At 38.0% G+C, this 25683-nt stretch overlaps 2 protein-coding genes across 11 annotated transcripts in view; one reads left to right on the forward strand and one right to left on the reverse strand.

Moving 5' to 3' along the window:
- Window positions 1–25683, reverse strand: part of OSBPL9 (oxysterol binding protein like 9) — a 200845-nt gene that overhangs the window by 3123 nt on the left and 172039 nt on the right. For 9 of the 10 annotated variants that reach the window (XM_049617196.1, XM_049617194.1, XM_049617192.1 and 6 more), the window contains 11 exons: window positions 22931–23035; window positions 17536–17695; window positions 11822–11934; window positions 11581–11699; window positions 6887–6972; window positions 5491–5662; window positions 4177–4261; window positions 3348–3458; window positions 3011–3074; window positions 2749–2889; window positions 225–303 (listed from right to left, as the gene is read on the reverse strand). In XM_049617196.1, the coding sequence (XP_049473153.1) occupies window positions 225–303; window positions 2749–2889; window positions 3011–3074; window positions 3348–3458; window positions 4177–4261; window positions 5491–5662; window positions 6887–6972; window positions 11581–11699; window positions 11822–11934; window positions 17536–17695; window positions 22931–23035 (1235 nt within the window). The remainder of the gene's footprint in view (window positions 1–224; window positions 304–2748; window positions 2890–3010; window positions 3075–3347; window positions 3459–4176; window positions 4262–5490; window positions 5663–6886; window positions 6973–11580; window positions 11700–11821; window positions 11935–17535; window positions 17696–22930; window positions 23036–25683) is intronic. The other variant, XM_049617195.1, reaches the window with a different exon arrangement.
- LOC125912621 (T-complex protein 1 subunit zeta-like) lies at window positions 24376–25215 on the forward strand. The gene has a single exon (XM_049617202.1). The coding sequence runs from the start codon at window positions 24448–24450 to the stop codon at window positions 25180–25182; it is 735 nt and encodes a 244-aa protein (XP_049473159.1). The 5' UTR covers window positions 24376–24447; the 3' UTR covers window positions 25183–25215.

The raw sequence follows: 25683 nt of genomic DNA on the forward strand, positions 1-25683 counted from the left end.
TATATATATATATATATATATATATATATATATATATATATATATATTTGCGTATTTTGAGAGGAGAAAATAAAAACCACTGTACTGCTGGGGGAAAAGTAGGGGAAGGAAAAGGATTTCCCTGAAGAGCTGGCATTAGAGCTGGCCTCAGTGTTTAAATTTCCAGATGAAGGAAGGCTATAATTCAACGTAGCCTAAAACAAGTATAAAATACAGGTTCTTACCCCTGTTGCATATTTTGCATACATTACACCATTCCATTCCCCTTCAACTGAGCAAAAAGATTTCTTGTCATTTGGAGAACTAAATAGAAAAGGAAACATTTCTGTTAGTCTTAATTTAAAAATTACCAGAGAATCTGGTTGGTGTGGCCTTCTACACAGAGCAGAACATAGGAGAGCAACTGTGAAGTCAGTCTCTGGTGAAAGCAGCTTAGTAAAATTGGATTTCCCTGAGCCAACTATAAGAATGAGGGCCCTAAACAAGATGCTAATGAACTGAAGATCCTATGAACAGTGGGCATGAGATGAGCAAGAGAGCCTTGTCCTGGAGGTACAGGGGCCACAGCAGATGATGGACAGTCCCTGTCCTCAAGCTGTTCACAGCCTAGTTGTGGAGACCTCACCGTCGAGATTCTGGGTGGTAAGTGCTATGGTGAGTTTATGTGAGCACTGAAGATCAAAGGCAAAAGTTGGAAAGAAGGTCAGGGAAGGTCTCACTTAAGGATGTAACACTGGAGACCAGGCTTTTCATCCTTAGGAAGGATCCTGAAGTCCAAAGGTCAAATGGTTTGACCTTTTTCTCTTGAGGAAAACCCCAACAGGCCTCTACTTGGACATGACAATAGTATGTATAGCAGGTATGAAATTTGGGAAGTTAAGCATCACAGCAAAGGACAGGTTAGAAAGGGTAAGGTATGAACATAGGAGGAGCTATAAAAGAGGTCAGAAAGAAAAAAATACACAGGGTAGAAGGATGCAAACTGCCATCACAGGACTGAAACAAGCTTCCACTATGATTTAGGGGCTTTGGGTGAAGAGGGACAAAGGGGAAAAGAAATGGACGAATCCCTTGTTTAGAAGGTCATTGTGCAGTCTTCTCAAAGTGTGTTGGGGACTCTTGGGGGTTCCCAAGACCCTCTTAGGTCAAAACTATTTTTATAATATTAAGACATTACTTGCCTTTTTCACTCTAATTTTCCCATAAGGGTACAGTGTTTCCCAGAGACGTGATATGTAGCAAGAGACTGACAACAAGTAGTTAGGAGAACCCAGCTGTTTTCTATTGTATCAGAGATGTACAAAATTCAAAAAATGTATATAATGTCACTCCTCACAAATTTTTTAAAGAAAAGTTTTGGAAAAGTTTTTTCATAAAAATACTATTGTCATTTGTAAATGTATTTACAAATATTTTTAAGTCTTAATTTATTTTTTTAAAAAGTATTTAAGGAAGAAAACGCACGCTCGAGCAGGGGAAGGGCAGAGAGGGAGAGATAGAATCCCACGCAGGCTTCACACTATCAGTGCCGAGCCCAATGCAGAGTTTGATCCCATGAACTCAACCATGAGATCGTGACCTGAGCCGAAATCAAGAGTCCGACACTTGACCAGCTGAGCCACCCATGCACCCCCTTTAATTTCTAATGTGAGAGATATCAGTGGATATAATAGACATAGACAAAGCTCTTCGGGGCTCTTAATCATTTTTAAGTGTAAAAGCGGTCCAGAGACCAAAAACTTTGAGAGCCACCCAGCTGGTACAACCATTCATCATCTTGTGCTCAAATCCCTAATTTAGAGTCTACCAAGTACTCTTCTCAGCTCCCAACTTTGAGGGAAGTTTTCTATATACGGCTATGACTGGCAGAAGATTTTGCTGAGCCAGCATTTCCTGTTGGTGCTGGTTACCTCCAAAGAACACTGAGAAGCATCCATGCCTTTGTTCTGGACATCCAATTTCCACCACCTGCCTATTTTGGAGGCACAGATGCATTACAGTGGTGACTTATGCTACTCTCTGAGCTCTGCCCATATTCTCTGACTGCAGTAATTTTTTGGATTTTACACTGATCCTTAGCAAACTTCATCTTATGTTTGTGGTGCTTCCTGCTCCAGATTTGTGTGGGTGGGTGGGTGGGGGTTGCTGATTTTGTCATCCCAATTATCTATCTCCCTGGAAAACTGGTTAACCAGTCATGTATCTTCCGTCTGCAACACTGTTCCCAATAAGGCCTTTCAGGGAAGACAAAGTCCTGCAGATGTTCCTTTTCCAGGCAGGCTCTGTTACCCAGACAGCACAGTTGTCTTCATCTGACCCTAGATGGAAGCAAGCCAAGATGTGATGTTTTCCCCCAGCAAAGGCACAGAAAAAAGGACTGTGAGGTCTTGGAGACAATGCAGCAGGAATCACAGAGTCTACTGTACAGACTAGCCCATCATCCAATCTGGCAGTAATGAGTCAGAAATCTACGATTTGCATTAACTAGGCAATTTAAGAAGACTCCCCTCAGGTTTCTGGGAAGGAAATCCCACCAATGAATGACCTCTGAGTGTTCTGAAATCCAGACTTTAGGTCTTCTTCTGATAATAGGATTTTAGGAAGGGACATGACATACAAGATGTGAAACAAGTTTACAAAGACAGAACCAGTCAAACCGTCAATTCCTAGTAAGTTATAGTTCAAGACAAAAAGAAAAGTATTTCAGCGAAGCACAAGAGCACTGAAGCAGGAAAACAAAATACCTACAAAATCTCAGCAGTAATTCTGTGCTTCTTGCCCCCATAGAAAGGCTTAGTGTGGAAGACGATATTTGCACTATAGCCAGTTTTGGAACAATTGATATTGCATTCTCCACCTAGTTCCACCCACGGCACTGTGAGGATAGACCTGCAAAACCAAAAGTGCACGTAAGGCTGACAGTTTAGAGGAAAAAAAGGAGGAGTGTAGCTTAAGGAACAGCAGGGTCTGCTGCCAGCTGGTCAGAGGAAATGGGCATAGCTCTACTTGCCTTCCATAACCATTTGGGAATGTGAGAATGTAATGTTCGTCATAATCTAGACATGAGACACAGCCTGTGGAGAGAAGGGATAGAATCTCTGATGAGTAGTGTCAACTGGCCATAAAGATTTTGTTGTCTGGTTGATAGATACTCCAGAATACTCCACTCAATTTAGGGAAAATCAATCTCCCACCCCTGCTCTCATCCCCAGTACGCATATTTATATGCAAATGATGAGATCCAGTCTGGCTTTCTGGTGCCATTTCCCCTCACTAGACAAGGGTCCAGCACATATTTGAATAAAATTCTACTAACAGTGCAGTCCACCCTAAGCCCACAGACTTACCCTGCCCTATGTTGTGCACCCCAATTGACATCCCAAGGAATTTTGATTTGGTCCAGATATGAGCATTGAATTGTATCTTCTTGTTAAAACACTCAGCATAAAAAGCTGAAACTGAATAGAAATTATTTGCAATTAGTGCACTACATAGCTATAGTCATCTCTCCAACACAACTTGGAGAAAGAACAAGCTCCACTGGGAAAATCCTTGTATCCCTCAAAGAACAGCCTCAAATGAGACCAGAAGGTATCTAACTGCCTTTTCTACCCTGTTTCTCCCAATGCAAGCACCATTCAGGGCCATATAAGAAGGAACTTTCCTGAATGATGACGCTGTAGCAATCCTGGAAGCTTAAAACTCTTCTGGTCAGTAAGCATGTCCTTGCCACAGCCCCAACCTGGGACCATCCAGTATTTCCAGTGTTAACATTGTGTTGAACGATTAAGACATTAAGGATGTGCATTCTCTCCACTATGTCAGGAATATACTGCGCAGAAACTACATCTCATTTTATAAACTGTCAAAATTGCTGAAGTCTCTATAACATAGTTTGTTATGTGTAAGAGGACTTTAGAAACACCAACAAGTTAGTTTCCTAAATCCCTGCTTTCTATACACAGTTTATCAGTGAATAGAATCTTTGGCATTTATACAAGGAACAGACAGATAGGAGAAACTAATCCCCATAAGGTTACAAAGATACAGGCAGCCATAAAACTGGTATCTCAGCTGAGTGAGGTAAAGCTGAGTGACCTCAGCTATGAAGCTTCTCATGACCCTTTAGACAGAACAGTTCGACAGTGGATGGTACAGAAGAGCCCTGTAACTTACTGGGTGGATGATGGGAAACCTGCTCAGCCACGAATGTCACACAGTTTTTGGAAACCCAGGGAACTGGTCCTTCTGAAACTAGCTCCTGTAAGCAAATACAACATTTTCTTTTGATGTGGAAACAAATGACACTGTGGACAGTCTAACAATTGGAGTCTCTGCCTCCCAAGGTGGTTAACTGTTCTCTCCTCCACACACCCCAAGCACCTTATACACACTTTTATTATGGCACTTAACTTCACTACTGGAATTACGGCTTTGTGTCAGTCTGCCTTGACTAGGTCTCCCTGAGACATCCTTGAAGGCAAGCATCATGTGCCTAACTCAGGGGCAGCATAGCACAGACAGCGGTCACTTATCAATGTCTGCCAAATGAGTAAGAACAGACAAATTACAATGCCTGTCTTCGGTAAGGACTACATGTAACAAATCACATGGAAAGGGAAAAATACGGAGATTTACGTTTACTCAGGCTATTATGTATCAGGCACTGTGGGCTAGGGCCTTTTTTACATTTGCTTGAGTATTCTTGCTGGTCATCTTCCTCAAACCAACCTCTAGATGTTGGGACCCTGGGGACTCAGGTCTGGGTTACTTACTCTTCTCTATGCTGTCTTCCTAGATCATTTCACCTCATTCCAGCGCTTTAAATGACATCTAAATATACTCAAATCTCTAAAAGACCCATTTTTCCCCTTAGACTCTTCCTTAGACTCCAGATTCTTAAAATTCTAACTCCCTGATAATTCCACATACATGTGTAACTCATACTTTTTATTTCAAATTCGAGTTCTTGATTCTTCCTCCCCAAATATAATTTTTTTCCTTTTTTGTAAATGGCATCAACAAACTGCTGAAGCCCACATGCAGGGTTCATCTCTGTCCCCTTTCTTTTACTTCTCCAGTCCACCTATCAGTGTTACCTCCACAATACAGCTTAAATCAACTGTGTCTCTCCTGGAATAATGCCAAAAATTCCTCGGTGGTCTCTTTCCTTCTATTTTTGCCCCTTTCCAATTTATTTTTAACAAAATCATTACAGCGATCTTTTCAAAATAAAAATACAATCCTGATAAGCCATAAAATTACCATTATGGCCCACAAGGCCTTCCATGACCTGATCTGTCAATCGCATTTCCTGCCACTTCTTCCCTGCTCACTGTATCTAGAGTATGTTGCCCCAACAGCACTGTTCTGTGAGTGCTGAGCATCTTCTGATTTCTGCCTTCACCATTGTTATCTGCCCCCAAATAAAATGAAATCTTGAATCAGTCTGCAACTTAAGATTATTAAAAATGTCAGTGTAGAACTCACTGCGTTCTCTTCAGTATCATTTGGTAATGTCCAGTGACACTGAAAGATTTCGCCCAAAATGGGGTTGTATGGCTTTTTGGCAACCGATCCTTTCCTTCCTGCATGAAAGGCTGAGAGGTACCATTTCACAACCTGAACCATTCGATCTCTGGCATCCTTCTGGTCACTAATGCTGCAAGGGAGAAAGACAAAATGTAATGTCCTGCTTTCTAGTAACAGAAAAGCTGATGCAGCACTCCTCAGCATGGTCCACCCTAAGCTAGGCTGAGAGGACCCAAGACGAAGAGTTACTTCTAAGTTTCTTTTTAAAACTGAGGTATAATATACGTGATTAGACACACTAGTCTTAAGTGTTTGGTTTGATGAATTTGATAAATGGATATAGCTGACGTTTGAATGACATGGGTTTAAACTGTTTGGGTCTCCTTACACGTGGATTTTTTTCGATAAATAGAGTAAAGTACTGTAAATGTGTTTTCCCTTATGACTGTAACAATGTTTTCTTTGCTTTAGCTTTCTTTATTGTAAGAATACAATACATAATACATGTTATGTACAAAAATATGTGGTAATACTGTTTATGTTATTAGCAAGGCTTCTGGTCAGCACCAGGCTATTAGTTAAGTTTTGGGGGGAGTCAAAAGTACACACAGATTTTTGACTGTGTGGGGGATAAGCAACCCAAATCCCCATGTTATCCAAGGGCCAAGTGAATACCAATGTCAACCAGTGTGCCCAACCATCATGAAACCTCAAAGTGATTTATATCTGGCTTCAGTAAACCACAGTCCAAAGCCAAAGAATGTAGTCAGAGAAGATGGATTAGAACATCCTACCATAAAGAAAAATTTCCTGCTACCACTGAAAAACAATGTGAACTCATCTCCTTGTAAATCAATGCCAACTTCAGAATACTTTCCCCTTTGTACATATATCTAATATTGCAATATTTAAAAAATGAGTCAGTCTGTAATCTGGACACTAGAGTGTAAGCTCCTCAAGGGCAGACATTGTGACTTTTTCTTTCTCCAGCTCATAACAAAGTCCTGGCAAATAAGAGGTGCTTTAAAATGGTTTGCTGAACTCAGTTAACTGAATTTCATCAGGATATAGTATAAACAGTGATTACCAATCCCTGGATCAAATAAGCTCATAGCCTTGGCTCTATAAACACTGGCTCTCAAGATTTTTTAGCATCTAACTTGGTTGCCTAACAACATCACCACCATATAACCTAAGCAAAGAGACAGGTATCTAATAAAACAAAGTATTTAATGGCTTTCCCCAGAAATGTCTGAAAGGTAAAAAGGATAAAAGGAATCCACCTATCCTGTACAAACACAAAGCTACCAAGTAACAGCTTAAAAATTGGAAACTACAATGTTCAGGCAAATACCTCACAAACAGGTCCGGATGTGCAAAAAAGTCTGCATACATTTCTAACAGAGATCTTCTTTCAAGAATGAATGTTGGAAGAACTACCTGAAAAACATACACATTTGACCCTTGAGGATCAAATTCCACTACAGATAAACAGACTACTATATTGATTAAAAAAATTTTTTAACCCAAAACCAAAAAAATCTCATTCCAATCATGGTAATAACCCACCACGTACTGCCCAGCATGCTTCTGATACCTACTTTCCAAACTATTCTGATTCAGAAATGCTCATTAACCTGCCCGGCAGATGGGAAATGAAGAACAGATTTTCAACGTTCAGACGTCACTTCCTCTGTGCAACCTCCCTATTGCTCCCAAATCAGTATAACGATGACAAACTCTCAGCACCAACTCTCTGATGCTTTCTACCTGCTGGGGCACTACATATACTTTATGTTATTAAACTGTACAACAATCCTGTTATCAAAAAACTATTACCCCTATTTACAGTCAAGAAAAATGAAACTCAAAGAGAGTAAGAAATTTTCACATTGCTCCGTACTGCTGTGGAATTCAAAACTGAGTATGACATTGAGGGCTCTGTGCCCTTTCTAATAATGCTGCTTCTCTGTTATTGTTAGTTGTATTAGGAAATGGATATACTTACAAACCTGTCTCCTCAAATAAATGATCTGCTAGAATGCAAGGACCACACTTACACTTGCATTCATGGCTACTATTACACAGTAAGAAATCTTTAAATGAGCATTAAAGGAATAAACAAAGAAGAGAATAAGGATGGGAGTCAATGAACTCTTTCTACCAGGAACTGAGCCCATGAAGAAACGCTGAGGGGCTGGGAATATGGCAGAGGAGAAAGTAAATAGGAAACTGGAATATGGGAAGAAGGAATGAGGAATATTAGGAACAACCAATTAAAAAGAGAAGAATTTAGGGAATGGAAGAACAGTTTTTGATATGTCTATCAAATTACAGTATTCATTATAGAGCACCACAGTAAGCAAAAATTCCCTTAAATTTAGTAATTACTGCATGTGAACTACATTCAAGGTTCTGTGTTAAAATCCTGTAGAAAAGGCAAAGGTAAGTTTGAGAGAATAATATCATACAAGAGATGTTCAAAGTGTCCTGGAAGTTTAGGAGAAGGAAAGATCATGTTCTGTTAGGCAACCAGAATGAGGGCAGAGCTGGGAAATGACTCACTGAGGTAGCACTACAGAAAAGCCTTAGAAAAGAATAAGACTGTAACAGAGGAGAAAACAGAAAAACAAGACATGGTCATGGGCGGGGGTGGGGGCGGGGGAAGGGGGAAGACATGGAGACAGGAAATAGTGTGTGACAGGGATTGACCAGTGGACCAGTGTGGTTGGGTATATTAAGAATACGAGAATGATGGAACACAGTTTAGAAACAACACTATGGCTCTAACATTTAGAATCTTTGTTATCAGACTCCAGAGTTTACATTTTAAAGTTTGTTTGAGAGAGGGAGAGCAAATCCCAGGCAGGTACCTCACTGTCAGCACAAAACCTGATGAAGGGCTTGAACTCAGGAACTGTGAATCATGACCTGAGCTGAAGTTGGGACACTTAACAAAGCCACCCAGATGCCCCAAGAGTTTACAGTTAAGTAAACATTCTCCTATGTATGTTTCTTTCCCATATATGCTCATAATCTAAAGATGGTTAGACTGGTAGGTAAGCTTATGTATTGACTTCGTACAACCAACTTCCTACCACTCTTGAAAAACAAATTACAAACTGCTAAGTAAGAATGCTAAAGAACAAAACAGGGGTAAATACTTTTAATATATAAATAACTCTGACAAACCAACAAGAAAAAGATTACTACTGCTCAGAGAAAAATGGACAAAAGTACTGAACAGGTAATTCAAAAAGAAGAAATGGCCAAAACCCAATTTACATGTAATAAAAGAAAAAAAAAAAAAGATTTTTTTCTCCCTACTTAAATTTTCTTGATAACTCTCACTCAACAGCTCTTCTTCAATGTTTTTAGCAATATACTGATACATGCCATTATGTCCAGTCACTGAAACAGGGCTAGGTTGTCTTAGACCTGGGTTCAAGTACTTATTTTGCCACCCCTTAGGTGTGAGAAGGCCCTGGAAAATTAACTCAACTTCCGTAAGTTTGTGTACAAGGAGGATAATTACATGCCCTGCTTCTACCTTAGAACTGTTTGGAAGATCAAGTGAGGTAAATGGGATGTGACTTTGTAGTATTTCTGAACACTACAAAGTACTTAGGAAAGAACTCTTTTTTAGAAAGTATCTGAAGTGAGAAGATACATTTAAAAATAGAATGAGAAAAATTTAAGGCATTACTGTAATATTTTGGGATGCATAAAGGCATCAAGATTTCAGAATCTGTTGGCAATCACAGCCATTTGTTTGTGCCAATAACTAAAATAACTCATTATTAACATACTTGGTAAAAAATTAACAATTATTATCACATCTTTGGTAATATAACAAGCTTATAGTAACTATGGACCAAATGTAGATTAACTGGCAGAGGAAATTATGTGAGGCAAGTATTACAAACTTGATTGTGGCAGACACTTTTGGTTGCCTATGCACATCCCTGCTTAATCCTTAGTAAGAGAATTCTGATTCAGCTCAAGATTCATGAGAATCTAGATTCATGAGAGTCACAGGGTCCTCCCAGATCTCAAGGGGTGAATGTGGATTAATCTGTACCTATCATTTAACCTCCCTTGCTAGGTACTGGTTTAGGTGTGGGCACAAGCATCACTCTGGCCAGTAAGATTCAGTTGGAAGTCTGAGGGGCCACTACAGAAGAATGCCCTTCCCTAATAACAATAACAAACCCAGGAAAAGCAATTATTTTTCTGGATCTTGACATTATTTGCCTAAGGATGTGATGACTGGAAGTGGGACAGCCATTTTGCAATTACAAAGAGACAAGCCTGAGTGTGAAAGTCAACATGCTAAGGATGGAGGAACAGAAGGAACCTAGGTTCTTTCTCAGACACAACTGACTGAATTAATCCCAGAACTATGCTACTTCTAGCCTTCTCATTATATGAGATAATAAATCTCATATTGTTCAAGATATCTTCTGGTTAGTCATCCATTACTGAAGACCAAGACAGACCAAGGTGGAAAATACAGAAAAGAAATATTTAGATGTCAACATCTAAAATTACACTATAACTTGCAAATTTTAAGTGACAATTCTGTCCCAGCAACTATGCAATCTAATGATCACCAAAAAAGTTCTGGGACAGACTTCTGCAAATATTCTCTTACCTGAAAATATTCTCATACCTGGCAAATATGCTGATTTCCACAAATTAATGCTATCCTTGTGTTTCTGTTCTCATTTAGATTTAAGGTAAAAGGTTTTATTATGGACACTTACTTGGAAAGTATTAAGGATTAGTTTTTTCCTCAATAACCCTCTAAATCCAAAACCAAAATGAAGCTGACTGCTGATGAAGACTATATATAGCCCTGGAGCTGATTTGGTCTTAACAAAAGTGAGAGTCCTAAATTTTATTAACTTTCTAAAGCCAGGTAAAATAATAATCTAACCAATATGAAAACTACTAGAGCCCAAGTCTTTAGGACAAAAGGCAGTAGTAGAAAGACTGCAGATTTTGAAGTCACAGACCAGATTAGAATCTTAGTTCTGCCACTTAATAGGACTCAGCCAAACTACTCAGCCTCTGTGGGTTTTAGTTTCCTCATCTATAAAATGTTAACAGTAACACCTTTGCAGAGCTGTGATGAGAATGAAGTGCAAGAATAAGGTTTCCAGGGGCACCTGGGTGCCTCAGTTGGTTAAGTGTCCGACTCTTGGTTTTGGCTCAGGTCATGATCTCACGGTTAGTGAGTTTGAGCTCCACGTTGGGCTCCATGCTGGCAGTGCAGAGCTTCTTTGGGATTCTGTCCCTCCCTCTCTCTCTGCCCATCCCCTACTCATGCGCTCTCTCCCTCAAAATAAACAAACATTTAAAAAAAATGTTTAAAAAAAAAAAAAAAAAAAAGAATATGGCTTCCAGCACAGTGGCAGGGATATACAAAAGGCACCCACACACTAGTCTCCTAAATCAACAGGGCATTTCTGTTTAGAGCAGCAAGTTTAAATTCAAATTAAAATGCAGATCATAGTAAGTGTATGGTTCAATATGTCATACAATTTCCCATTTACTACCTGTTCCAATCCTTAACAACAACCCTGTGAAGTGGCCACTGTATGTTCATCTTGCACGAGAAATGTAAAGATCACAGAGGAGGGGACCTGTGCAAACACATGGCTTCGTAATAGCAGAGGCAGGATGTAAACAAGGGTCCTCTAACCCCAATTTCAGAACTCTGCTCATTTGATTCTGTGCACACCCCACTACTTTAGGTTTCATCCAAATTACTCATCAAGCCCAACACTATTCCTTGTTTGCCCCCAGTAAAAACCAAATCTTAATTCATACAATTCACATATACTATCTCTATGAATTCTAGCTTTACATATTTTATCCATTTATAAAACTTCTCAGTTTACTCATCTATGGAGATATTAAACCACAAAAGTATAAACAGAAGTTATGTAGTTATGCTACATTTGCAGGCATACTCGCTGTACAATCACGAGAATCCATGCATACACATTAAGACTTCTAGCAAACGCCAAATTTGATTCTTACCTTAGTAAGATCCATTCCAAGCCTAACCTGTGACAAGAGATGCATGATAACGCTCTTGTGCTCTTCCACGGACCCTGCCTCCCCTTCATCATCTCTATCATCATGTGAATCAAAGAGGTCTAAAACAAAACAGATCTGCTTAGACCAGTGTTAAACTGGGCCAATCTGTGATGCTACCAGTGTTACAAATCTTTCTTTCAAACAGTTTTAAGAAAAACTTAAATCCTCCAAGGCTACTTACCAGCATCACTTGTTCCATTGGACATGGAAGAATTAAGTGACTCTGTGGTATCAGGGCGCTTGAGACTATTTCCTGAGCTGCTGTGTGTCAAGACTGAGGCAGATCCAGAGGAACTAAAAAAACAGTAATCACATTCATAAGCTTTTAAGAAAGCAATTTAGAATCATAGTAAGACATTAACCTATAAAGCTACCTAAAACCAATAGAGGCAGATAGGTGACAAATAAGCTAGACTTACAGTTAGCTGGTCATACACACACACACTTTCCAACTCTTTCTCTGTCACCCTCATGACTGTAAAGTGTGATGACTAGGTTTCTTATCTTGTACTTTTTGCATAGTGTGTGGTCAACCAAGCCATGCTGAAAAGTCATCAAAAATTAGTAAGATTTTTGCCTCTGTATCTAAGTTTAAAACTAGAGTTCATTTTCTTATCGTGTTACTTTGCATAAAGTTACCTACAATTCTCTGCAACAATTTTCAGAACCTCAAAACTTGCAAGTGTATTACTTAGTCTCAGAAAGATGCTTTGTCTATATTTTTGAGATCCTTTGATAAAAGCCTACGCTAGTACATAACACTCTTCCCAGTCCCTTAAAAACTGTATTTGAAATTAAAAAATAAAAAAGGATATTATTTTTTACAAGTAAATTTATGGTAACTGGAATTATGAGCTGGTTAACAGGGTCTAAGGAAAGCTTCCTCTATTATACTGTTATACCTGTGATTACAACTTACCCAGGATTAGTTGTATATTAATAAAATAATCAGGGCCTACAGCTTACTTATTAAATATAAAAAGAAAACCAAAATTTTTACACTGAAGATACTATTTATAAAATAGTACACACATAATCAGTCTTGTTACACATTTATGGGTGCAAAACATATTATATATTCTAATTTAAACATAGTTTGCCCTAATTACTTACCTTCAATTTTTTTTTAATTTAATAAGCTTTCTAGTTTTCAGAAGCAGTTCTTCACAGCAAAACTGAGCAGAAAGTACAGAATTCCAATGTGCCCCTTTGCCCACACATGCACAACCTCCCTCCCATACTACCAACATCCCACACCAGAGTGATACACTTGGAACAACTTATAAACCTACACTGGCACATCATTCTCTGACTCAAAATCCACCGTTTACATTAGGGTTCACTCCTGGTGATGTACTTTCTATGAATTTTGACAAATGGATGATGATAAGTATTCATCACTGTAGTGCTGTAGAGAATAGTTTCACTACCCTAAAAATCCTATGTACTCTGCCTATATTAGAACATTAGAATATTAGAACAATCTAATATTAGAGTATTAGAACAATGTATATTCTAATTTAGACATAGTTTGTCCTGGTTACTTACCTCCTTTTGATCTACTTTTCAAAAATCCTTAGGTAACTAAATATTGCTTCTTTGATAATTTAGTAGTATACATCACAAGGTACTGTAACTAATGTCTACCTCACCAGTTTTGAGAGCCAATGGAAAATATGAGTAAAAGACCTAGGTAAGAGAAATCAAATTATCATTAAATAAAGGAGCTGCATGAAAATTATCTTCAAAATGTTTTGTGGCTCTTTGATACATCGTTAAAATAGAGTCAATCTTTTAAATCAATTGATCAAAAAACCCCCGAATTCTTTAAAACCCGTACTTTATTTTAGGTGCAATTCCAAAGGTCAGATTTATGCTGGGCTTTTCTTTCTTACTCAGGTTAGAAACCATGTCTGGGCCAAATGAAATGCTCAATAAAGCTCAAAATTTTTTAAATGGTATAAATTCTCATTTATCCATTTCATAATTTACTTCAATCAGGACAAAGAATTTAAAGAATACAGTTAAAAAATAACAGCAATATTGACAAAAATCATATGCATACAGGAAACGTTTATCTGCAACAGGCTAACTTGTATAACTATCTAATGATAATATCATAAACTAAAGCAAATAATGTAAAGTACTGAATTGCATTATAGTAACAGAATCCAAAGTCTTCCTGAGTACCTAGGCACCTGCCAAATGCTGTGTTTATCTCCATAACAATCGAACCTCCATAACAATCCTACAAAGTAGACAGGATTATTCTCATCATGCATGGATGCTCAGCCCAGAGGTTCAGTGACTGACCTGACAGGGTCACACAGCTGGTAAGCAGTGGAGCCGTTTCAAATGCATATCTGGCTCCTAGCACCAGTTCTTTCCAACATGCACTTTAATCTAGTTTATAACTGTGTACAACCATACTGCTCGATAACAGAGTTCACACAGGAACTATCATTACTACAGTTCTTCAGAAAGTGAACAGTGAGAAGACTTTAGCTTTTAAGTTCTCTTCCTTCAGAGAGAGACAGAAAAACTGTTTAGACCTGAGTTAGAAAACAAATAGTAGTAGCTGATGACCAGCAGGTGTCACACACTCAATGCCTACCAAGGTCAGGCAGAGAACATAAATACATGGACAGGGCTAGGTTACAAGGCAATATAAACCTGGGGCCAACACACTCAATTTGAAGGGATTTAAAGCCCCATTTAAAAAACAACACACCCCACCCCTCCAAAAAAAAAAAAAAAAAAAGGTCAACAAACACTTTGCTGGCCAAATAAAACATCTGTAGGACTACCAGTTTGGGAATCCACATTAGGGCATATAAGGAGAGCATAAAATTGAGGGAGAAAAGGAACCCAGTGGGCTAGCAGGACACAGAATTTAACTCTGTATCCTTTCAAATGGGAGGTTCATAAACTGTGTATTTGTCATGCAATGGGTACCAGGAGAGCACAGAAGCTTATAAGAAGAAGAAAAAAGAAAAGCCTATGACCCTACAGGTGATTTTGTAAATATGCCCATTACAGGTACAACAGTTAAGTATTCCTACCTCATAAAAATTTCAGGAGAACCCCTTGAAACCGATAGCCGGAGACTATCAGTATTGTTAAAAGGAAGTTAACCACATACTACAAACTTACTGAATACAGTTATATGCTTCTAGAGGATAAAGGAGTCCATTTTGATATTCAACTGTACTTTGTTTAAAGTAATACCAAATTTTTGATGTAAGATTGTCCTTAATTCTGTTTAAAGGAAACTTACTTAAAAACATCACAAATCAGTTTACTTTGGAATTTTCCTCCACTATCATAAAAAAACAATTTTAAAATTAAAGTGAAATCCCTACTGGCAAACTAATTATAACGGTTTCTCAATAGTTTATTTCTCCACATACGACACTAAAAAAAGATACTAAACCAAGCCTTTCTGCTAACCTGGCCTTGAGCTGTGGGTTCAAACCTCTTTTCCTTTAGTCTCATGTCTTAACTGTATGTGTTTACTTATATCACAGAGATTTCACTTTTCCCACATTAAAAAGCTGAATCTGATCCACTAAGACATAAAACTTCCTGAACCAATAATCATTTTGCTTAAAAGTTTTGAGATTTTGAGTAGTTATGATGAAATTATATACGAATACTGTATTTTTCAGTTCATGTGTACACTTGAGAAAAGTAGAGTCCTGGGGTGCCTGGGTGGCTCAGCCGGTTAAGCGTCTGATTTTGGCTCAGGTTATAATCTCGCGGTTCATGAGTTCAAGCCCTGCGTTGGGTTCTGTGCTGAGAGCACAGAGCCTGGAGCCTGCTTCAGATTCTGTGCTCCCTGAGCCCTTCCCTGGCTCATGTTTTGTCTCTCGCTCTCTCTCTCTCAAAAATAAGCATAAAAAAAAAAAAAGATTTCAATAAAATAAAATACAAAAAAGAAAACTAGAGTCCTACACAGTATTTATTAAAAGGAAACAAAGTTTGAGGCTTAAGGACTGGTTGATGGTACTGGGCTTACAGATTCACATATAATTATTTCCAAATTTGTACTTCCTACAAAGCAAATGCCAAGCTCTAACAATAGTACCAAGTCCTGAAAAAGCAGTAGAATCAGAAACAATACCCAACAACTAAGCCAACTATATCTACAATAAACATAAGTAACATTAAAGCAAATATTAATTTTTTTCTATATATTTGAGTGCTTATTACATGCCAGATACCTTATTAAGCACTTGACTGACACTATTCTCATTTAAATGTTCACAATGACACCTTGAAGTTGAAACTATTATTAACTTCATTTTACAAATGAGGTAACTGAGGATTACACAGGTAAATAACTTGACCAAGACTACACACCTTAAAAGCAAAACAGATTTAGAACCTATTTCGTTCTGAGATTCCAGAATCCAAAGTCTTAACAATAGCAACCTATATGCCAATAGGGCATATTTTGCTTATCAGCTATCAGATAAATGACTTTACACCTAAAAAGCCTTGTCTGTGCAATGGAACATACCTAACTAGCTTTTTCAATAGTATAAAAAAGGACAAATATTTTCTAATGAGGGAAACTCTATCATTAATATCTATTAAAATCTGCCTGCTTAATGTCTCTGGAATACACATGTTTCCCTCATTTCCATGCTAGTACCTTAGCTAAAGCTATCAACATTTCTCAACTTACTACCTGGTTTAGGCTGATCTTCCTACCTGTAATGCAGCCCCACTTCATTCAACTCTATGAACAATCTAGGCAGATCTATTTTTCTAAAATGCAGACCTGACCAGTAATGGCTATTTTTTGTGAGAAAATGTTCAAAATTTATAAAAGGCTAAAGGAGTCTTTTTTTGCCTTTTATTTATTTATTTTTTTCTGAAAGAGTGCTCAAGTTGGGAAGAGGTGCAGAGGGGAAGGGAGAATCTTAAGCAGGCTCCACGCTAAGTGCAGATCCCGATGTGGGCTCAATCCCACCACCGTGGGATCATGACCTGAGCCAAAAAATCAAGAGGTGGATGCTCAACCATCAATCAATGGGGTCACCCAGGCACCCAAGGCTAAAGGAGTCTTAAATGACCTGGCCCTTGTCAACCACTTCTGTATCCTTTTTTAAGACAACTTATGCTCCAGTCACACTCAACAATTTATAGTTTCCGCCGAGAAACTCAACTCCCCTCCCTTTGTGTAGCTACAGGCCTGCCTTAATAGGGTTCTACCCCCATGAAAATATTTCTATTTCCCCTTCATCACCGCCACATCCCTTCTTCCTACTCACTCCCATTCTTACCTAGAATCACGCCCCCTGCCACCTCTGTGAATCCTTCCCTTACTTCTAAGGACTTCAAAAGGCTCCCATGGCCTTTGATTATTCTTACCATGGCATGTATCCCACTGGATAATAACTATCTGTTTGATCTCCCAACAAACTCTAAGTTCCCTGAAGGCAGGAACTAGGTCTTTTTTAACCTCTAGATCATTCCCTCCACTTGTATAGTGCTTGGCTTATAGGTATTTAATATCTCCACTCTAATACAAAAAAGTAACGGTAACCTCTTATTTGTATAATACTTGCTAGCTTTCTCACTCTCCTTTAACTCTCTCCTAATGTTCTATAGAACATAGGTGCTATAGAAATAATGCCTAGAGTTTAATGAACAATACTGGCATATTACTTGAGCTGATGTTTTTTTTTTCCATTTGAATTAAATCAAAAGTAAAATCAACATTCTCACAGAAATGTCTTTGCTCAATAACCAAAAATAAGCTTATAAGGGAGTATGTCAACACCAGTCTAATAACTTGTAAGGGAGTCCATCATTAACAGCAGTCTCAAAATCAAATTAATTTTTAAAATCAAAAGAGTCACTTAAACACATAGTTCATTTACTTACTCTATTAAGCGCTTTGGGGATGAGCCACTTTGATGAAATTCATCAGCATCATAGAATTCATCTTCGCTGCTAGAATAAGAGAACTCGGGGACAGTATTTGGAGACAAGTTGACATGGCTTGGAGAAGTCAAACTGCTACTAGGTGGTGAGTGCCCACTGCCTAGGAAATTAAAACATTTTAAATTGGGAGACAATGCTGGTAACAGAGGGGGGAAAATTAGGGAGATGGAGTCAAAGCAGACTTTCCTAAAATCAAGAAAAAGTTAAGTTGGTAGAAGTCCCTACATTATTTTTAAAGAAAATCACTATTTAAATTAGACAAAGGCAAATCATATTATAGAATGGGACACAGCCTTTTAAATGAAAAATTGCTATGTTCCCACTCCATAATTATTTATAATTAGGGAGCTCTTTTGATTATAATCTCAGTGTGGGAGTTCTGGGGTCAGAAGTCCCACAAAAGATACAAGCCAGGGCTCCTACTTTATACTGCAGATCCAGGTATTTAAAAAGTGCAGCAGTGAGACAATGAAAACGCATAATGGAAAGAATATTAAAGACCACATGAATGTTAAAATGCTATCCAGAATATCATATTCACATCAGTCACTGTTTTGGCAGTCACATGAAAACACAGAAGTGCCGCACAAAGCCCCAGCACTCACCATCCAAACTCCTTACTTCTTTCCTACCTAAGTCAAAAATCAGGTGCCTGGGACTCGGGGACAGAGAAAAACAGGTTTATTGTGAGAAGAATGTGGAAAAGGAAAGGACTAGGAGGAACATTTTTCTATTCCTAAACAGTCTAAGGAAATGGAAATTAACAGAGATCCACAGAAAGAAGACTACTACTATTTAATCTCTGTGATCACTGGATTGTCTAAGTAACAAAGTAAAACAATAAAAGTATCAAATAATGGAGGACTACTGAGATATTAATTTAACAAGTGTTTACAGAGCATCTAAAGGCTTTCAGGCAATGTATGCTAAACTGCTACAGATTAAAAAGCAAATTCATCTGCTACATTTAGTTGCCATGTTCACAAAGATATTTTTTTTTAATTTTTTTTTTTAACGTTTATTTATTTTTGAGACAGAGAAAGAGCATGAACGGGGGGGAGGGTCAGAGAGAGAGGGAGACACAGAATCCGAAACAGGCTCCAGGCTCCGAGCTGTCAGCACAGAGCCCGACGCGGAGCTCGAACTCACGGACCGCGAGATCATGACCTGAGCCGAAGTCGGACACTTAACCGACTAAGCCACCCAGGCGCCCCGAGATATTTTTAAGAACATAACAAAGAGTTTGGAACCCCAAAAAGGTAATCTTATTGTAGATTCCAAAAATAGTTCATCTTAGCAAATAACTTTAAGTTCTTCCTCTCTGCCCCCTGCAATAGCAGCAATAAGATGGGAAAGAGACTTTCTTTTACTAAAATAGGAAAAACAATCAACCCACCCAGGAATCAAAAATGATTAAGTAACATGCAAACACTCCAGATGATCACACAATTGAAAAAGTGTCCAAAGAAGAAAATGAATTTGGGAAATGCAAACAAAAGAACGGAGTTTTCCTTATGAGAACAAACAATATTTTTTCTTTTCTCAGTTTTTATTACCTTATTTCATTTTTGTATTGGGGAAAGACTTAAAGAAAGGTGGAGAAGATGAAGAAATTAGGTTGAAAAATCAAACAGGATATAAATCATATGTTAATTTAATTTCCAAGATTTCTTTAAATCTACCTACTCTAAAATGCTATATTTTAAAAATGTAATCTGAAACAATGTATCCTAAATTATTTATTAAGTAATTATGCTAAAGTGAATGTACATAGGAAGAGTGCTCACTTTTTTAAAGTTTGTAATCAATTTTACATATCTTCAAATAGACCTATTTTGGCTGTGTTTCAAAACTCTGACATAATCCTTTTTTTAGTAAAAGGCAAAAGATTTATATGATCTAAAGAGAAACCAGAGTATCCTTTCTTATAAAAACACAAGAAAACACAGGTACTGTTTTTAAAACGAACAAAAAAGGAAGATAAAAGTAATGAAATACAGAAAAAAGTTGGGCAAACATTTCAACCTCATTACTCAAATTGCTTATCAGCATTTTCCCAAGAGCTTCAAATAAGAGGAGTTAGTTTTGCTTTCTTTCTTTCAAAATTCAGGAGAGAGCTGCCCATGCTATTAAATATTAAAGACCAAAGTAATAGCATCAGCATCTTTACTAATTCAAATTTCAAAATGGACTAAAGTCACAAGGTAATTTTTCATTATTACCAAGGAAAAGTTCTGCCCAGGAAAGAAATCTGTGGAGCAACAAACAGGGGCTTATCTTCTACTTCCTCAAGTTATAATAGGGACAAAAGCACTTAGTTCTCCTTTGAGTTTGGTTCAACAAGCACCTCAATTTACAACTAATCAGTTTCAAAATAAGAACTGAATTTAATACTAACACTGACAGCAACTCTGTAAATTACAGAAAGAATAATGACCATAAGTCTAAATAAAGAGAATGCAAATTAAAATGAAGTACCCTTTTTTGCCTGTGAGATGACAAATATGTGAAAGAATGATAAATCTTCCTTAAAAAAAAATGTATGTACCAAAAGTGGCTGCACAAGGATATTCACTGAAGTACTACTGCTTATAGATAGGAAAATACTGGAAACAACCTAAATGTCCATCAGTGGAAAAACAATATGTGGTCAGGCAGCCATAAAAAGAACATTGTATGTATCTAACTGTATGAACATGGAAGGCTGTTTAAGCGTTCTCTGTTAAATGAAAAGAGAAAGTCACAGAAATGCATGATCTCAATTCAGGTTAAAACAAAAACAGCAATAAGAATATACAAAATATTTTCACAAAACTAGAGCAAATAATACTAAACTCTGTATGGAACCACAGAAGACCCTGAATAGCCAAAGCAAGTCCTGAGAAAGAAGAACAAAGTAGAGGTATTACAATACCAGATTTCAAAATGTACTACAAAGCTGCGGTAATCAAAACAGTATGTTACTAGCACAAAATAGACAGATGAGTGGAACAGAACAGAGATCCCAGAAATAAGTCCATTATATGGTCAATTAATCCATGACAAAGACAAAGGAAGAGAGGCAAGAATATACAATGAGGAAAAGACAGTCTTTTCAATAAATGGTGCTGGGAAAACTGGACAGCTGCATGTAAAAGAATGAAACGGTACCATGTTCTAACACTGTACATAAAAACAGACTAAAAAATGGATTAAAAACCTAAATGTGAGACTTGAAATCATAAAAATCCTAGAAGAAAACACTGGCAAGTAATTTCTGATATTGGCTGTAGCACATTTTTCTAGATGTCTCCTGAGGCAAGGGAGACAAAAGCAAAAATAAACTATTGGGACTACATCAAAATAAAAAGTTGTTGTTGTTGTTTTTTAAGTAGGCTTCATGCCCAGCATGGAGTCCAATGTGGGGCTTGAACTCACAACCCTGAGAGATCAGTATCTGAGCTGAGATCAAGAGTCTGACACTAAGCCACTCAGGCACCCCTAAAAATAGAAAGTTTTGCATAGCAAAGGAAACTTTTGACAAAACAAAAAGACAACCTGCTGAATGGGAGAAGATATTTGCAAATGACCTATCCGATAAAGGGTTAATATCCAAAATATATAAAGAACTTACACAACTCAACACCAAACCCCAAATAATCGGATTTAAAAAGGGGCAGAGGACCTGAATAAACATTTTTCCAAAGAAGACATACAGATAGCCAACAGGGAAAAAAGATGCTCAACATCACAAATAACTGAAATGCAAATCAAAGGCCACAATAAGATATCACCTTATACCAGACAGAATGGCTAAAGTCAAAATGACAAGAAATAACAAGTGTTGAAAATGGTGACACTAATTCAAAAAGATACATGCACTCTCATGCCCACTGCAGCATTATTTTCAACAGCCAAGATATGAAAGCAACCTAAGTGTCCATTATTAGGTGAATAAAGAAAGAAAATGTGACACACACACACACAGTAATATTACACAGACATAAAAGGGATGACACTGACATTTGGATGAACCTAGAGGGTATTATGCTAAGTGAAACAAGTCTAACTAAGGAAGACAAATACCACATGACTCCATTCATAAGTGGCCACAATCTTAAAGAAAGAAACAAAGAAAGAAAGAACACAAATGAATAAACAAACAAAAAGCAGGATCAGACCTATAAATACAGAGAACAAACTGATGGTTGCCAGACAGGAAGGGAGTGGGTGAGCAAAATGGGTGGAGAGGGAAATACAGGCTTCCAGTTATGGAATTAATAAGCCACAGGAATAAAAGGCACAGCATTAGAAATACAGTCAATGCTATTGTAATAGTGATATAACAGGACAGGTGGTAGCTACACTTGGGGAAACACAGCATAATGTATAAGCCTGTCAAATCACTAAGTTGCACACCTGAAACTAATGTAACATTGTCAACTATACTCAAAAATTGTAAAACAATAGTTTAACTAAAAAATAAATAAATAAATAAATAAAGGCATATACAGGTATATGTGTACATATATGCATGCATTACGTGTAAATACACGCAAATGACAGAGGGAAGAATAAAGAGGACTTTTAGCTTTTGTTCTCTATATTTTTGTACTGATTTCTTTACAATAATAAAGTATACAAATCTGACTTGAGCAAATTTTTTAAAAAGCCAATACAGATCTTCAGAATAAATCTTTAAAAAAAAAAAAAAAAGTTTATTTATCTTGAGAGAGACAGAGAGAGAGAGTGTGTGTGCGAGCAGGGGAAGGGCAGAGAGAAAGGGAGAGAGAATCCCAAGCAGGCACCACACTGTCAGTACAGAGCCCAATGCGGGGCTTGAACTCACTGTGAGATCATGACCTGAGTGGAAATCAAGAGTCAGAAGCTTGACCAATTGAGCCACCCAGGTGCTCCAAAATAAATCTTTTCTTAAGGTTAACAAACAAAATCCTGGAATATTTTATGTAAAATACAATTATTACTAAAGCTTCTAGCTCTATCACAAAGTTAACTACTTCATGTACAGAACTGTAATGGTAAAATTAGGATAGCTCCAATACAAATACACATTTCTTCATTCTCCTTCCCATTAGCAATCAAACACATCTTAAATGTTAATGGGGCTTTATGAGAAAGAAATTATACAGGGGCACCTGGGTGGTTTAGTCAGTTGAGTCTCTGACTTCGGCTCAGGTCATGATCTTTTGGTTCGTAAGTTTGAGCTGCACATTGGGCTTATTGATGTCAGTGCAGAGCCTGTTTTGGATCATCTGTCCCCCTCTCTCTGACCCTCCCCCACTTGCACACTCCAAAAAATAAACCTAAAAAAAAAGAAAGTTACACAAATCTGTACCTGTACTATTTGGTGTTGGAGTCTGATGATGTCCCAAGGTAGCTAATACAGGTCCAACTGGTAGGGAAGATGGACGCTGCTCTGACTTACACAACTGAGCAGGTTCTAGAAGATTTAAACATATAAAATAAGTTAGAGAAAAAGCCAAATACAACTCTGTTAGCTGCAATTGTGTGCAATTCAAAATCATAAAGATCAGGAATTTATGAAACTGTCTTCCATTAAGTCAAATTCTATGCTACTCCTTCATGATCTTTAATCCCCTTTAAACTCAATGAGGATAGGCTACTCAGTACTAAGACATTAGGCAAGATATCAAGAGACTAGTCAAGGTAGGCCAATACCTCAGTAAAAATGCTCTGTAAAACTAGCAAATGCTTCTAATGATAAGGTCTAAGCATCAAACCACATAAAATCATTTAAAAATGGGGCACAGTACTTCCTCTTTAGCCCCACAAGATACTTAAACTCATTCTCTTAAGGAGTCAAATTCACAGGGGTGTCTGGGTGGCTCAGTTAAGCGTTTGGCTCTTGATTTTGGTTCAGGTCATGATCTCACAATTTGTGAGTTCGAGCCCTGCATCAGGCTCTGTGCTAATAAGCATGGAGCCTGCTTGGGGTTCTCTCCCCTCTCCTCTCTCTGCCCCTCCCTGCTCACGTGCCCACTCTCTCTCAAAAATAAAAAAAATAAACATTAAAAAAAATTCACAAAAGGATTTCACATACTTGGAAGTATTTTTAAAGGGATTTTTTTTTTCATTATAATTTCTGACTTAACTGCATCATTGAAAACACAAAAGTGTTGGATGCCACAAAAGGTAAGAGGAGGAACTGGTATACATTGGGTGTTGCCCCTAAGCCTTCTTTTGCCAGTTCAAAAAAAAATTACTATTTTGTACTCTATACTTAAAAATTCATGTCTATATAATCAGTAGGCATCACAAATTTCACTCTTCCCTTCTATTACCATAGAATCCACCATGAAGAAGAAACCATTCGTATTCTTCACAGCTATAAAGAATACCCCCAAATAGAAAGTTCCTGGATTACCTTCAAGTATATATCAAGGTATAGTAAGCTTTCTTTGGTAGCATGAATCCTGAGTCATAGGATTCTGTCCCACCAGCTAACCCAAGTCTTAGTAATCATGTTTTTCTTCTTTCTTTGAAAGCCAAAAGCTCTTTCACTGTATTAAAAAAGCCCAATATTGGGGTGCCTGGGTGGCTCAGTCAGTTAAGTGTCCAACTCTGGGTCAGTCATGATCTCTGTGGGTTTGAGCCCTGTGTCGAGTTCTGGGCTGACAGTTCACAGCCTGAAGCCTGTTTCAGATTCTGCATCTCCTTCTCTCTCTCTGCCCCTCCCCTGCCTGTGCCCTCCCTCTCTCTCAAAAATAAAATAAAAGAAACATTTTTAAAAGCCCAACACTGAGAAGACCTGGGTAGCGCCTCCAGGCCACACTGAGCCGTCTTTAGGCACTCCGCACGCCGGGTCTCCTCCTCTTCCTGTGGTGGTTAGCTATGGCGGCCGTGAAGACCCTGAACCCCAAGGCCGAGGTAGCCAGAGCCCAGGCGGCGCTGGCGGTCAACATCAGCGCAGCCCGGGGACTGCAGGATGTGCTGAGGACCAACTTGGGGCCTAAAGGCACCATGAAGATGCTTGTTTCTGGTGCTGAAGACATCAAGCTTACTAAAGATGGCAATGTGCTGCTTCATGAAATGCAAATTCAACACCCAACAGCCTCCTTAATAGCCAAAGTAGCAACAGCCCAGGATGACATAACTGGTGATGGTACCACTTCCAATGTCCTAATCATTGGAGAACTACTGAAACAGGCGGATCTCTACATTTCTGAAGGTCTTCATCCCAGAATAATAACAGAAGGATTTGAAGCTGCAAAGGAAAAGGCACTTCAGTTTTTGGAACAAGTCAAAGTAAGCAAAGAAAAGGACAGAGAAACACTTATAGATGTGGCCAGAACATCTCTACGTACTAAAGTGCATGCTGAACTTGCTGATGTCTTAACAGAGGCTGTGGTGGATTCCATTTTGGCCATTAAAAAACAAGATGAACCTATTGACCTCTTCATGGTTCAGATTATGGAGATGAAACATAAATCTGAAACTGATAGAAGCTTAATCAGAGGTCTTGTTTTAGACCATGGGGCGCGGCATCCTGATATGGAAAAAAAAAAAAAAAAAAAAAAGAGTAGAAGATGCATACATCCTCACGTGCAATGTGTCATCAGAATATGAAAAAACAGAAGTGAATTCTGGCTTTTTTTTTTTTTTTACAAGAGTGTAAAAGAGAGAGAGAAGCTTGTAAAAGCTGAAAGAAAATTCATTGAAGGTAGAGTTAAAAAAATAATAGAACTGAAAAAGAAAGTCTGTGGTGATTCAGATAAAGGACTCGTGGTTATTAATCAAAAGGGAATTGACCCCTTTTCCTTAGATGCTCTTGCAAAAGAAGGCATAGTAGCTCTGCGGAGGGCTAAAAGGAGAAATATGGAAAGGCTAACTCTTGCTTGTGGTGGAGTAGCTCTAAATTCTTTTGATGACCTAAATCCTGATTGTTTGGGACATGCAGGACTTGTCTATGAATATACATTGGGAGAAGAGAAATTCACCTTTATTGAGAAATGTAACAACCCTCACTCTGTCACATTATTGGTCAAAGGACCAAATAAGCACACACTCACTCAAATCAAACATGCAATAAGAGATGGCTTGAGGGCTGTTAAAAATGCTATTGATGAT

This window comes from Panthera uncia (assembly GCF_023721935.1).
Source record: "Panthera uncia isolate 11264 chromosome C1 unlocalized genomic scaffold, Puncia_PCG_1.0 HiC_scaffold_4, whole genome shotgun sequence".
Classification (NCBI taxonomy): Eukaryota; Metazoa; Chordata; class Mammalia; order Carnivora; family Felidae; genus Panthera; species Panthera uncia.